This window comes from Ornithodoros turicata, chromosome 9 (assembly GCF_037126465.1).
Source record: "Ornithodoros turicata isolate Travis chromosome 9, ASM3712646v1, whole genome shotgun sequence".
NCBI lineage: Eukaryota > Metazoa > Arthropoda > Arachnida > Ixodida > Argasidae > Ornithodoros > Ornithodoros turicata.
This window is the reverse complement of record NC_088209.1, coordinates 38230973-38246469: the sequence shown is the minus strand read 5'-3', so window position 1 is coordinate 38246469 and position 15497 is coordinate 38230973. Positions and strand designations below refer to the sequence as shown.

The 15497-nt window shown below is 46.0% G+C and overlaps 1 protein-coding gene across 1 annotated transcript; it reads right to left on the bottom strand.

Annotated features, from left to right (window-relative positions):
* Window positions 1–3340: 3340 nt before the first annotated feature.
* Window positions 3341–13370, bottom strand: LOC135368856 (organic cation transporter protein-like). Its single transcript, XM_064602394.1, has 10 exons — window positions 12609–13370; window positions 11654–11757; window positions 11425–11579; window positions 9459–9627; window positions 8045–8192; window positions 7863–7957; window positions 6357–6568; window positions 4590–4771; window positions 3574–3713; window positions 3341–3518 (listed from the first exon to the last, which is right to left on the bottom strand). The coding sequence occupies exons 1-10, from the start codon at window positions 13239–13241 to the stop codon at window positions 3470–3472; spliced, it is 1887 nt and encodes a 628-aa protein (XP_064458464.1). The 5' UTR covers window positions 13242–13370; the 3' UTR covers window positions 3341–3469.
* Between the last annotated feature and the right edge of the window lie 2127 nt (window positions 13371–15497).

Here is a 15497-nt window from a genome sequence, read left to right as displayed (position 1 = left end):
TTGCCCACATACGTGAGGCCGACAACGGCAAGCCCTATCACCACCACCACCACCCCCACCACTCAAGTATGCGTTGCTTTGTGTTATTATATACACATTTACGGGGTATACATGCCGTTTTCACCACTTCCGGTTTGGTGCCAAAACGACATCCGGTTTCACAGCAAACACGCTCTGCGCCAACCACTGTGCCGATTGATACAGTTATCGCAATCTGATTTGAGTAGAGGGGGGGGGGTCGTATACGCCTTTTTGTGGCAATTAAAATTGCCACAAAAAGGCGTACGGCTCCAGTTTTCAACAAATCAGGGAAGGGAAAGATATAATTTTGCATGGCGGCTGGTTCCGAGCGTCCTTAGTGGCGAAAGGACCAGAAGTCTTCGTGGCACCGGAAGTTGTGGCGGGGGCTCGCTAATGTTTACCCGAGAATGTAATGTATCTCGTGGATGCAGAGAATGTGTACTTGAACTTGAAAATGGTTACGGTGCTTTTGCACCTTTCGATGAAGGTTACTAAACTATGGGAGAGCGGGGGCGGGGGGGGGGGGGGTAGTGGACGGAGAGCACTACAATAGACGTTAGGTCTGACTAAAATGAAGCTACAGAGCCTGAGCGTCGCGTGCTCTATATAGCCACACTTGCCGGAGGGTCATGATTGGCGTCGACATTCGTTTGACTTCGGCGACATTTTCGATCGGCTGCGTGCGGGACTCGGTAGTCCGCATAATAACGGCCAATTAGATTGGCCGCGTGGCTCATTAATTTCGAATCGGCGTCAGGCCGCCACCGCGGCCACCACCTACAGCGCCGAAGTCACAGCTGGCGCACGCTCTTCGTTCCTGGTGTGCATATCGAGCACAGGAGTTGTGCATGCAGAGTGTGCTGGCTGACAACGATAACGAAACAGTTGTGCATTGAACAGTTCTGTCGCTTTTTTCCTTTTTTCAATATTGATTTATAGTGTTATCTCTCTGGTCTTGTACGTACAGAGCATTCTTTTTTTTTTTTTACACTGTTCCGAATGTAGATGTCACCTTCTATATATGGCAGACATCTTTGCGGTGTATACCAAGCAGCACAGTATATTGGGTCAATGTTGGCTGTACATCGGCAATACTGGTCGAATATTGGACCAATGTTGCCAATATTCAGCCAATATTGGGCCAAGATGTTGTGTTGCTTGGGTTAAGTTACACGCCATGCAGAGGGATGTTTTGTAAAACGCCCTTCTAAATGCTACAAAAAGCTCCATTTCGAATGGCATTTTCTTCAGAAAACAGTATTTCAGAGGATATATTCAGTTTTATATACGGTTTCGACGTTGAGCGAACTCCTCCTTGAACACTATTACTACACCTTTCAATTGAGCCTGCGGAATAAAAAAAGAAAGAATGTTTATTCACAAAAAAACATCCCTTTCACACACTGAAAGGTGCAAATAAATTTACTCGAAGGGTGCGTTTGTGGACAGTTTTTCCTCGTTATTGCACGTGCGAAAATTGTGTGTGAAAGCTCTATTAATTGTGATTCCATAAACAAACGTACAGAGGATTTATCATAATGGTAACGGTTTGCTTATCGCCTACTGATGTCATAATTATTGGCCACTTCGCAAAAGAGCAATATGGCAAAAAGCAAAGGCGTACATTAGAATAAATTCTCTAAACATTTCTTCTGTTAAACCTTTTCTTTTTGTTATTTCATTGTGTTATATAAGTTGGATGCACAGAATAACAGTCATACTGGCAATCTTTCTGCGCTCTGATTTAACGCCCATCTTCCTCTCGTTCCCATAGGCGTAATTCCTGTCAGAAACTGAGCGCTGGCGTTAAACACTATTGAGTACTACGTCCAAAACGTGCCTTTCCATTTATTCCTCTTATACTCCCAACTGACCCATACCTTGATATAATCAACGTAAGTGATGTTATAAAACAGCCGACAATCGCCTCTCCTTAAAGGCACTGCTTCTGCTGCAGTCACATAAACGATCTACCTGTCCGACATTTAAATAAGGGACACCAGTTAAATATTCATGGAAAAGTGGCTCGTTATTCCTTATACTGCTAAGACCGGGGAAGCGAAAAGACCCCGCCTTTACGCGTCTTGAAATAGTGAAATTACTGCCGAACGAGATGCCCCGCAGCTATCGACGGACGGAGGTTCAAGTAAATGTTATTTTTTTATTATATTTTTTTTTACTGGCGTGATTTAATTAGAGAGCGTTTCTGACTCTAATTGCCGCAGCTTGTAGCATAATCAACCTGTCTTTGTGCATTACCGTGGAGGGTTTTGTACTCGCTCCCTTCGTCTGACTAGAGTGTTCTTTGTGTGAAGTTGTTCTTACGAGTTGCCAAACAGTTTCTCAACAGAAAAGCATCGATGCCGAGGTGAAGAAATGTTTTTTCTGGTAAATTGGAGTGACCCAGGGTGATGCCTTTTAATGTGCAATTCTATGTTTTGAAAAATTCGACGTGAAGTTAAATGGGCACTAAAGTGCAAAAATTTCTGATCGCGGAATGAGTTAGATGCCGTTACATCGACCGGGTGTTCATGCGAGCGGCAACCTCACGAAAGATTCTAGTGAAAAAAAAACGCCCCATGCCCCATGTTGAGCATTCACGCGGTTGCCGGAATAACGTGTGCGGCGTATTGCGCACTTAGCAGACGACACTGTCAGCATCTTTTCCTGTCGTCTGCTACGGAATGTATTGTGGTTGTATCGCCGGGCTAGCGGTGCACGTGCAGACGCGACATTGGGAACTCTCACTCACGTGACAGCAGAAAGCTATGACGTTTCTCACATGTTTCGCCGGAGTTTTATACGCTTTTTTTGTACGTTCTCTCTCTCCTCCTCCTCCTCCTCCTCAAGAGGTGCGACAATGAGGAGGAGAGAGAGAGGAAACCTTGGTACACTGTTTGAATGCTCTACTCTCTTAAAACAGAACACGCTGAAGGCCACCCATTGGACGGAATGATACCTGATTTGGGCAAAGCACGGAGCGTGCGCCTTTTTGTGACAATTGGCATAGCGGAGACGTGCCACAAACAGGTGACGCTTCCAGTTTTCAGATAAACGTGGCTGGAGAACGATGCTATTCGGGATGATGTTTGGCTACGAGTGTGTTCATCATACTCTGCCCTGGTTTGATGAAAACTGGATGTGCACGCCCCTTTTATGACACTAATGTAGCGATTTATTTATGATACGAGTTATGATAGCAGTTATGATAGCACGGTGTCATTCTATGCAATGGTTGGCCTCGTTCGTGTTATGCAGTGAAGTTGCCCACGATGAATTTTACTAAGTGCGATTGTTGAGTCGAGCAAAACGAAAGAGCGGTAAGAAGCTGCAAATATATATATACTACTATGGGACCATATCAACGACAAAGTCGTGGGGCAACTGTTCTATAAAGTATGCGAAAAATATTTTTTTTTTTCTTCTGACTCGTATAGATCTTGCGTAGTCAAAGTTCGCTGCCGCGCTTCTTGCTCGCTTGCTTGCTTTCACTTTCTCTGTAAAATAAGAAAGCGTGTATACCGCAGTTTCCCAATATCGCCAGTCACTCACTTGATGGACGCTTGAGCTTGTGCTATTGTGTCGGGCATTATTGCGCCCGCAGTTTCAGGCAACTTGAGCACAAGAGCGCTTCCGATGATGCAGAATAAGGCGAAGAAAAGTTGGGGCGAATCTCCTAAGATGGAACGGGACTGAAACGAGAAAGTGCGGGGTTTTGTCGTTCTGAAGGCTTCATTCTAAACGAAAGGATGACGAACCGATGAAGATTCCGTCATAAGCTGGATAAACGAACACCCTGAATTATAGAAACGAGGGTAGGGGGCTCACAATAATAGATTGCCAACAGAAACGTACCAAAAATTCAGCACAAATATTACCCTTGTGTTCATAACGATACCAAACATACACCCTTAAAAATGAACTTCACCGCATAGCACGCTCCTAGCCAACCAACATCTCGAATGCTATCGTTATCTACCCCGATTTGTTGAAAACGGGAGGCGTACGCCTTTTTTGTGACAATTATGAACAGCATAAGTCACAAAAAAGGCGTACACTTCCCGTTTTCAACAAATCAGGGCAGCAGCAGCAGGCACTTAGCTCCTAGCCAACCATCATCTCGAATGATATCGTTACCTGCGCTGATTCGTTAAAAAACGGGAGGCGTACGCCTTTTTTGTGACACTTATGCTGTTCATAATTGTCACAAAAAAGGCGTACGCCTCCCGTTTTCAACAAACCGGGGTACACTCTTAAAAATGAACTTCACCGCATAGCACTTTCCTATAGGCAACCATCATCTCGAATGATATAATTATCTGCACTGATTTGTTAAAAACGGGAGGCGTACGCCTTTTTTGTGACACTTATGCTGTTCATAAGTGGCACAAAAAAGGCATACGCCTCCCGTTTTCAACAAATCAGGGCAGATAACGATATCATTCGAGATGACGGTTGGCTAGGAGCGTGCTGTGCGGTGAAGTTAATTTCTGAGTGCGGACGTGGGCGTACACAGGAACAACCTCTAGAACCTCCATCTTCGTACACAAGGCAAATTGATGTGTTACCTTCTGTTCTGTGATGATGGCGAGGATCGCTCCACAACGTCCGCTCATGCAGCAAGTGTTGAAAGCAAGGTTACGGACCATCGTGGGGAAGAGCTCAACGGTGTGCACGTACAGAATGGTGTTGGCTGTTGTTGTCAGTATCTTACACAAGACTGCTGTCATCAACTGTAGAACGCCCAAACCTGAGCAGGAAAACGTGAGATTCGCTTTAGTTTTTCGTCCGTCCGTATACCTTCAACCGACCGCTAAGATAACACCGCGTCACCTGCTTCATTACTATAATGCTCCGAGTCGCAGTGGAAAAATTCGAGGCCAACTATTTATGGTGAAATTTTCTGACCAGCGCTTTCCCTATACTGTGACGTCACTGTGACATCACTGTCTGTAGACTAGCGAGTTTTTCTTCTGTCACAAAATCGTGCCACCCGATTCCAGAAGTTCACCGCCTAGCACGCTGCGCGCCAACCATTGCCAGGAATGGTAGGGTTATCGCTTCTGATTCGGGGGGAGGGGGGGGGGGGTACGCCTTCGTGTCAATTTGGTTATATGATAATTACCACAAAAAAAGCGAACGCCCCTTCCCACGTCGAATCAGCCCTATATAATAGTACACTACTAATAAAACCAATTACCCGTATAATTCGTTGCAATGCACTCTAAAAACAACTTCACCACATAGCACGCTCTTAGCCAATCACCATCCCGAACGACATCGTTCTGCCACCTCATTGGTTAAAAACGCGAGACGTACGCCTTTTTGGAACACTTATGCAGTTCCAAAAAGGTTCCAAAGTGCTACGCAGTGAAACTTCCTTTTCTTTCATTTTTATTTTAGTGTGTAAAGATGTCCCTCAACCGGCGCATTAACCCGGAAAGGAGAAACAGTCCATGCTTACGTCACGGAACCGGATGTGACGTTCACTCTCCTTACCTCAAAAATTACTAAGCCTCGCCGGATGAACTTTTACATTCGGCATCAACACTTACACTCACAAGTGGAATACAATACAAATACCAAAATCAGTATAGACTGCTTCAGACAGTCCCTTAAAAGCATCCTTATAAATCTTAGGTTCGGAATAACGCTATCGCTAAACGTGACAGCAGAAACAACGCTAAACGTTAGCCTCGTTATGCACAGTGGATACGAAGCTGTACAGTTCCGGCGCGCGATAAGATCTCTATATATCAAAAGCACGTTCTGGAAGATTTGGGAGCGCTCTTCGTAGGTCTATCTAGCGCCGCAAAAATCGATAAAAGGTCACGTGGACTCGACATTGTTTCTCTAAAGCGAGTACTTTTAAAGTCGCCCACTCCAATATTGTCTCTATGGCACCATTCCACATTCCTTTGTGAAGGCAGGCATAGCAATGGACACTAGACGCCATATGTCCCAAACACTAGCACAGTAAATATACAACATGTCACAAAGCCGCTAATGTTATCGGAGTCTATGAGACCTGAACTAATAGAGGCATATATCAGGTGCGTGGGTAAGTGGAACTTTTACTGAACATTCATATACAATGCCGTTGAAGTTGTTTCGCATGTTTATGCATGTTTTTGTCGGTTTTAATAGTACTTTTAACCGTTGTTGCATACATTGCTAAGTAGCAATCTGCGTCGATTTTATCGGGCCTCGGCTTACCTGTGGAAGCGTCATTCACCTTCCGTTCGCCCAGGCGAGTCACATCTTGCCACACGTTTTACAATACGTCGCCAGATCTTTCTTTCACATCCTGGTATTGATCGTTTGGTGATACTTACCCGAGAAAAGAATAGATGGCACCGAAAGGATTCCTCCCAGGAGGAGGCATACAGCGGACGAGGGTCTTCTACCGAGTTTGTTCACAGCCAGCGCTGCTACGAGGCAAGACGGAAGCTCAACGAGGCCGGTCGCCAGGTGAGAATTCACCGCTGCCCAAATCCCTTGGCGATATTTCACGGCGAGCGTGTAATACATGTAGGAGCACACAAACCTGCAGTGTCACCGAACAGGGATACGCTAAGGGTCTCCATTCTACGCTCTTAAAAATGAACTTCACCGCATAGCACGCTCCTAGCCAACCATAATCTCGAATGATATCGTTATCTTCCCTGGTTTGTTGAAAACGGTAGGCGTACGCTTTTTTTTGTGACAATTATGAACGGCATAAGTGTCACAAAAAAGGCGTACGCCTCCCGTTTTCAGCAAATCAGGGCAGATAACGATATCATTCGAGATTATGGTTGGCTAGGAGCGTGCTATGCGGTGAAGTTCATTTTTAAGAGTGTATAGCACGATCGTCACTCACGTCTGTCGCGAGACTTTGTCGGGACTCCATACTCGTGTCACGTCTTCATATTTGTTTAATGAAACAATCGTTATTTTCATCTATAAACGTATGTTTCCTTTCTTATAACTTATAACGGAACGCAAACTGCTACAAGAACATAGCATTGCTTCAGCCACACTCTTGCATACGCACCGCATACTTCACCGCATACCAGGCTCCTACACTTTTAAAAATGAACTTCACCGCATAGCACCCTCCTAGCCAACCATCATCTCGAATGATATCGTTATCTGCCTTGATTGGTAAAGAACAGGAGGCGTACGCCTTTTGTGTGACACTTATGCTGTTCATAATTGTCACAGAAAAGGCGTACGCCTTCCATTTTCAACAGATCAGGGCATATAACGATATCATTCGAGATTATGGTTGGCTAGGAGCCTGCTATGCGGTTCAAGTTCATTTCTTAGAGTGTAGTCAACCATCATCTCGAATGATATCGTTATCTGCCCTGATTTGTTGAAAACGGGAGGCGTACGCCTTTTTGTGACACTTATGCTGTTCATAATTGGCACTAAAAAGGCGTACGTCTCACATACACATAGGCTAGGAGCGTGCTATGTGGTGAAACTCGTTTTTAAGAGTGCGCTAGTTGCTTGACACGCAGTCTTACGCGAATGTCATTATTACCACGCTGAATAAGAAGGGCGTACGCCATTTTTGCACCACTTTGCATACATGTAAATTAATAACACAAAACGCGTACGCCCGCTGGTGTTCACGAGCGCTATACACTGTTTTCGTTATATAGAGATATTCAACGCGTGGCTCTTGTCGATCACATATCGCAGCAAACAAAGCAGCACAGGAGACGACACACGGGGGACTGCTCTTACACTAAACTAAACCAAATAGGAAAAGTTAAATAATGCAAATAAAATAGAAAATATGCAGACCACGAAGAACAAATTTGATATTATTCAGAGATATCATGACGTACCAGCAAAACCAGAGAGTAAAGACCACCGTCTGCAGTCCAGGCATTGCGAAGATTCCTAGCGTGGGTACGACGTAAGGCTCTTCCATCTCTCCTTGCTATATAAAAGCAACAGAAAAAAACAGAACACTCATAAAAACAGCCCAATATTCAACTTCAGGCACTCTCGGGATCTGTATACCCACCTTTAGTAACTCCGGTACGATTATCTCCCACCTGTCTCTAGTTTCTGAGACTGTGCACCCATTCAGCCTAGCCGCGGCCAGGACAACTTTCTTCGCGTGGGCCAAGTCTCTCCGTGCAATCAGCCAACGGGGGGATTCCATAACAACCCTGTAAAGTGTTGCAACTTTATAAGATAACTAGAGGCCAGTTCCCAAATACAGCGCTTCGCTCTATTGCGCTAGAAAATAGCTGTAGAAAATAGCGCTAGAAAATAGCGCTAGAAAATAGCCCTAGAAAATAGCGCTAGAAAATAGCGCTAGAAATCTAGCGCTGTTTTTCCGCTTGCCGTTCTCACATACAACCGAGCACACAGTGCTATTCTGCTCGCGTCACGGGAAGTCTCGTTGCGACGTGACGCACCGGCACTACCGTGATTGTTTACTGTTCGCGTGGGGTATCCGCAGCACCATGGCGGATGACGCTTTTGACGCGTTGATTAACATGGCAGTATAAGGTGTATACTCGTGGCCATTTTCACGATGTCGTCGTCACCTTCCCGCCTTGTTGCTTCGAGTGGCGGGAAGCCAAACAAACCCCAGCTTTCGCGACGTCATCGCTGAAAGGAGCTCCCGATTGGTTAACGGAGACTTAAGGCGAGTTCCCACATATAGCGCTTCGCTCTATAGGGCTAGAAAATAGCGCTCGAAACCTAGCGCTGTTTGTCCGTTTGCCGTTCTCACATACAACCGAGCACATAGCGCTATCCTGCTGGGGTCACGGGATATCTCTTTGCGACGTGATGCACTGGTGCTGCCGTGATTGCTTACTGTCAGCGTCGGGTATCCGCAGCATCAAAGGGGATGACACTTTCGATGCTGTGATCGCGATACCAGACTATAGTAACCAAACACCCATCGCCTCCTCTATAAATGAGCCTTCTCTATAAATGCCTCCTCATTTATAGAGGAGGCGTTGCATAGGCAGATGAAACTCGTGGCCATCTTCACGTCGTCGTCGTCGTCTCATTCCCGTCTTGCTGCTTCGATTGATCGGAAGCAAAACAAACCCCAGCTTCCACGACGTCACGGCTGAAAGAAGCTCACGATTGGTTAACGCAGACTCCCCGCTCAATATAGCGCTAGAAAAGTTGACCGGGGCTCTACTTCGACAAGAGCGGTTTTATAGCGGATCGTAGCAATGCGAGGAGGAAAATATAGCGCAATTTTCTAGTGCTATGTAGCAAAGCGCTATATGTGGGAACTGGCCTTTAGCGCTCAAAATAGCGCTAGGAAAGTTGACGAGGGCTCGGCTTCGACAAGCGCTGTTTTATAGCGGGCCGCAGCTGTGTAGCAAATCGCTATATGTGGGAACTGGCCTTAACTTTCTAATGCTCTAAAAAAACTTTCCCCAACTGCAACGTCCGTGTATACTCACAAGAACCCGCTCACTAGGAGCGCTGTAGGCATCATGAGGACGAACTGCACGATGATCCAGTTGTCCAGGTATATGCTCATGATCCACAGCATGAAGGAACCGATGCCCCAGAACATGAATCCGGATATGAGCATTAGCGCCCGGTCGTATGGCCCCGCAATTTCAGACACTATGAAGTAGAAACGACGAATATGTAATGTAAGTGTGGAAACCCAGGTTGTGGACCCAGAGCCTTGTCAAGCTGCTTCTTGCAGCTTTTTGCAGTGGGGTTCCCACATTGTATTTTGTTACAATGTGAAATAAAGTTTCAGTTCATTCATTCATTCACTCATTCACTCATTCACTCATTCACTCATTCATTCATTCATTCATTCATTCATTCATTCATTCATTCATTCACTCAAATAATAAGACTTGAAGACTGTTTGAAGTGCAGGGGGACATTCGTATAGGGATTGGCTCAATGAAGAAGCTGCATTAGCTCACCGACGTACTGCGTCGCTGATTGCACACTCTAAGGGAAAAAGAAAAATAGAGTGAAATGGGGACTAATTGCAGCTGGTAGTCCCCTAGAGTGCAATTTCTCCCCATTTTAGTCCTCTAACCCCGAAATTTACTCCCCAGGACTGCGAACAGTCGCTGAACTTCGCAAATGGTCTTCTGAATGTAACAGACTACTTAAATATGTGTTCTTCGTGAACTTGATGGAATAAGGCTATATAACATGGCTAAGTTAGCAATTTTCCACCCACACAGAGGGGAAAAAAATTGTAATTTCTTGAGAAATTGTGCCCTGTGCGTATCGCCAGATTTTATATTACTCGACATATCACGGTTGACAGTTTAATTCCAAGTATTTTCATTCATGCACATGAATTATGTACCTAGAAGCATTAGAACGGAGCGTGAAATGCAGTCCCCACTCCGACATTCACTTTAATGAATGTGGCAATGTATTTACTCCTCAAAAGGACTAAAATTACTCTATTTTGTGCGCCAAGGGCATTTGCACACGTAAATCGTTCTCAATTGACTTTTACTTTACTTTACTTTTATATTTTTTACGCTGAGTACGGCTTCCACGATTTTTCTGTAGCTTTCGCACGCATAAATGCGCCAAATTGTGCGCCACCAGAAGTTCGTCAGGTAAGTAGACAACGTAAGGTAGCCGCCGACAAAGACTTATAGAAGCAAATGCCCTTGTCAATTTACCGTTTTATCTTCTTTCCTTGCAACACGAAAGCTAATCCTTTAACGAATGTAAGAAAAATAAGAATTACTTTCAAGTCTTTTGCGATCGTTTACGCGGCAGTTGAATCGTGCTAAGGTTTTCGCGTTACGGAGCAATAGAGTGTCTCAAAATGGAAGCCAGAAGATCAGGGAATCATTCCACGTTTACGGCTCCTCCACCAATTTCGTCCCAACACTGTCAAACCCGTTCGATCACCAAGCAACGGCTCCGTCAACGTCGTCTGCGAGAGGTTCTTCAGCCGTTTCAGAACTATCAACTAGCGCGGCATCATCAACTCATTAACACAATTAACATTACGAAAGTGACTAAAATAAACCCTACGCCAACACCTCGCGGACAAAGGGAAATATACCCTCCCCCTCTTTTTTCTCTCTCTCTCCTGCCATCACGCATCCCGTCAAACCAGTTGTAAATAGAGTCACTGAATAGGGAGCAGAGTAGAGACACTGAGCCACGCCGGCGAGCGAGACCGCCATCTTGGATCCGACGTGGCTGCGTCGCCTAGCAACGCAGCCAGCTCGCAAACGAGGAAACCGGTTTCGGATAGAGAGGACTCAACATGGACGGTGCGTTTTTGGAAGGAGAAACCACGTGACACGATCGAGCCCAATCGCGGACACCGAACGGCGGCTCAGGCGCGGAAAAGGAATGCCATACTCTATACCCCTATTTAGTGACTCTATAGTTGTAAGCAGTTGCCAATGGTGGTCTTACGCAGTACTATGGCGGTGTCGAAGACAGCGAACAATCCAAAAGCCAGGAAGAACCGACAGACTACGAAACTCATGAAATGGCGTGCCAGCAACATCATGCATCCAGCTGCCAGTGCAGTGAGTATGTTGAAGTAGATGACCGGTTGACGGCCCAGCCTGAAAAATGTCAAGCGTCACCACCACCCTACCCAGGATGCCAAAACATTCGATATGCTTCGATATATACTTACTTGTCTGACATGCCACCCATGATGGGCATCGTAGTCAAGCCTCCAACGAAGTATACAGCGTTGCTGAGAGGAATAAGCCATTCGCGATCGCATACTAGGTTAAACTGAAATATTATTTTTTTCTTTGTTAGGCTTAACGCTACAAACGTTGGATGCAATTCCGTACGTGCACTTATGGCTCTAAAAAACAAGAACATCATCTTCTGAAATGAGCAAGAAATTGCGAGGGACGGCAGAAAGATCAAGCAGTGTGAGAAAATAAATATAAATTACAAAAAATTATCGTATTTTCAACTTTTCAACACAGTCTGCCATATTTGCAAAGGCGGTACAGCCTAATGCGGGCACCTCCTACGCTCTTAAAAATGAACTTCACCACATAGCACACTCGTAGGCACCCATCATCCCGAGTGACATCGTTCCTTCCATTGGTTTGCCGAAAACGAGGGGCGTACGCCATTTTTGTGGCATTATGCAGTTCATAATTGTCACAAAATGGCGTACGCTCCAGTTTTCAGCAAATCAAGGGAGATAACGTTAATAGAATGGCGTCGATGCAGGCTATCTCCATGGTCTCCGTTATCTCCATGATAGGCAAGCCTGAGCGATGGGCAAGACACGTAGGGCTTCGTTTGTTTACGTGTCTCTGTTTACGTGTCGAGATAACGTTGTCATTCGGGTTGATGGTTGGCTAGGAGCGCGCTAGGCGATGAAGCTCCGTTTTTAGAATGGAAAGCGAGCGCTGAGGAACGGGGAACCATCAAACTTGATCTGACCAGCCTAACCGGACCCACGCTAACCTAACCTGGCCTAATCTACATCGCTTCTTTACTCATAAGAGGATGGCAACTTCCGCGTCCATTAGGGTTAGCAAGACCGTTCTAGAGCACGGTTCTAGAGCCATAGGTTCTAGAGCACGTACGGAACTACGCCTCAAACGCCCACATGCCTTTACCTCACTGCGTATCGTCCGCGTCAGCTTTCCAGTCTTCTTGAAATGCCAGGAGGAACAGGGAACCTCAGTACCGTTCATGTGGTACATGGAGCACCTCTTGATTGAACCGTCTTTCTCCCGCGGAATACCTTCGTCCAGCCATTCCTTGTTGGAGAGCTTCGAGTCACGTGGTTTGGCGCACCAATACTCCACATCGGGGGTGAACTCCGGCGTCACGAGCGTATGTAACGACATCACAAAGAAGACCAACATAACGAAGTAGAAGTTATGGTGCTGGTATGGTCCGTTATCCCCGTACAAGTCCGTTAGGCCTAGCTTCTTGAGACGTGGAGACGCGCGTTCCGCCTGAGCTGCTGCTGCTGGTTCGTTCAAGAGTTCAGTTGGCGAACTGGCCATGGCTGGGCCTTCGGAGAAGGAAGTTTTCAGGTTGGCTGGCGCCGAATCGGAGTCTGGCAGAAAAGGAATATCCGCGGGATTCTTTTGAGAGGTCTCATTCTTCAGTGAGGATTTCCTCAAGGACGATTTCCTGGGAGGCAGGTCAGAAGTGCCGGCGGCGCGAGATTTTCGACTGAGCTCGCTGTCGGTTTCGTGCACCCATGGCAGAGTGGCACCTGGCTCTGCGTCGTCGTCCATTGGTGAAGTATGGTTCACAAAAATGCTTACTCACGCTAAGCAGAAGCAACGTCTTGCGTGAAGAGAGGACGGCAATTCTTGTCCTGCGCAGTTCCTTGGAAAGAGTGAGAGCTCGCTCGGCGCACTCTTCTTCTTCCCCTTCTTCTTCTTCGTCCCACTCTTCTTCTTTCTTGGATTTCTTCTGGGTAGTGCGTGACCCTGTCGCTCGTGGTAGGCGTACCAGAGCCAAGGGTATGAGCATACATGTAAGTACACTCTATGTATACATATACTATGTGTGCCACCACAGCCGTAGTTATGTATGTGTAATAACTACAATGAGACACGGACAACAGAAGTAGGACCATTCATTAAAAGGGGATATTAAAATGGCGTCAAGAGAAATTTGTAATAATGTCAACGTTGTGGCGGAGGGCTGCGCCTTCGTCATGACAAACAGAGATGTATATTATATGTTTATTTTTATCCCGTTATAGATTTCTATATTAAAAAAAAAAAGCTATGGGAGCTCCACAGATGCCTTTTTTTGCAGGTGGGTTATGCGGCCAGGACGGACGTCCTGTTGGAAAGCGTATCTAAGTACTGGACGACGAATTAGCTAAAATTTATTATTAATTTAATATAACTTATTAATTTGTTTTTCTTGTTTTGTTTTCTGCTTGTTTTAGTGGTAGGTAGCCAGGTTCGAATGCCGGTGCCGGCTGTGCTGTCTGGGGTTTTTCCTGGGTTTTCCTCGGACGCTTTCAGACATATGTCGGCACAGTTCCCTTAGAAGCCGGCCCAGGACGTACATTCCCCCAAGGCGTCAGTCGTGACGTTGCCCACCTCTGTGAGCACGACAACGACGAGCCCTTTCATCAGCGCCACCACCACCAACCGCTTTCGGGGACAGATAAGCCGGCGGTGGAGAAAGTCATGAGCTCCTGAGAAGCGCGCTTTTAGTTTGGTTTTGGTTTTGGTTTCGGTTTTAGTTTTGGTTTGGTCTTTGTTTGGTTTGGTTGGTTGATTTTGGTTTGGTTATGGTAAAACTCAGCAACCGATATTTCAACGCACGTGCTCATTCCAGGATTTTTTTAAAAAGAGGCTTGCTTCCAACGATGATTGTCTCCCATACGCTTTCCGACAGGACAGGCCGCGTAACCCACCTGCAAAAACGGCATCTGTGTAGCTTTCTTGACTTATTTATAACAAAATCTATACCGGATAAAAACAAACATCCTGTTCATACACAGGGACTATCCGTAGTCATATAACAAAAATAATGAAGAAAGCCACGCTAGGGGAAAATGTTGCAGCTGATAGTCCCCCTATAGTCCTCTCTTCGTTATAAAACTTGGAACAGCTACAACCTCAGGCGATATAGCACAAATTGCTTAAAGAAAAGGGAAGAAAAACTGTAATGGGCGATTAAAGTCACTAAAACCCTTTTCTCTTTTTTTTTTCCTTCGATAATTTATGGGAATGTGTTTTTATGGACTGTGTAAGACATATTAGAGCGTTTTAGTGCATCGCACGATATCACCTTTGCGTACATAAGGGTTAGCGTTGGTGGTCGTGCACTGCGCGAAGCCCTTTTTCTGTTATGGGCGTGCGCAGACCCGTCAACGCTATCCCTAACGAGATCGATCAACGCTATCCCTAACGAGACCCATCAACGCTATTCCTAACGAGAACGATCAACGCTATCCCTAACCAGACTCATCAACGCTATCACTAACGAGACTCATCAACGCTATCCCTAACGAGAACGATCAACGCCATCCCTAACGAGACCCATCAACGCTATCCCTAACGGGACCCATCAACGCTATCCCTTACGTACGCTAAGGTGATAGCGTACGATGCACTAAAACTCTCTATTCAACATTTCTAACGACGTTCTACACAACTTTCCTTAATCGCAACAGTGTAACCAGCTCCCGTGGCATAGTGGTTCAGATGATCGCTTTCCACGCTGAGACTCTTCGGTGACACGGGTTCGAATCCTGTCACCGTCTGTGCTGTCTCAGGTTTTCCCTGGGTTTTCCCGAAGACTTTCAAGACGAATATCGGTACAGTTCTCCCTGAAGTCGGCCCAGGACGCATACTAATCCCCCATTCCACCATGCTGTCCTCTCTCCTTCTGTGCACGTCTGTACGCCGCTCATAGCCACAGTTGCTTCGCGGTGCTAACGTGGAATTAAAAAAAAACATCAACAGTGTGGCCCCCATTGCGTCGGGGAACGCGACAGAGGAAGGAACCATGCGAGCAACCAT

What these genes read in the sequence shown, in the direction of transcription:
- LOC135368856 (XM_064602394.1), bottom strand. Translation starts at nt 13,241, where the DNA reads ATGGACGACGACGCAGAGCCAGGTGCCACTCTGCCATGGGTGCACGAA. An exon ending in CTCCTAGTGAGCGGGTTCTT is followed by an intron (nt 8,193 to 9,458) that starts GTGAGTATACAC and finishes AACACTTTACAG; the next exon opens with GGTTGTTATGGAATCCCCCC. An exon ending in CAAGCTCAAGCGTCCATCAA is followed by an intron (nt 3,519 to 3,573) that starts GTGAGTGACTGG and finishes CTTATTTTACAG; the next exon opens with AGAAAGTGAAAGCAAGCAAG.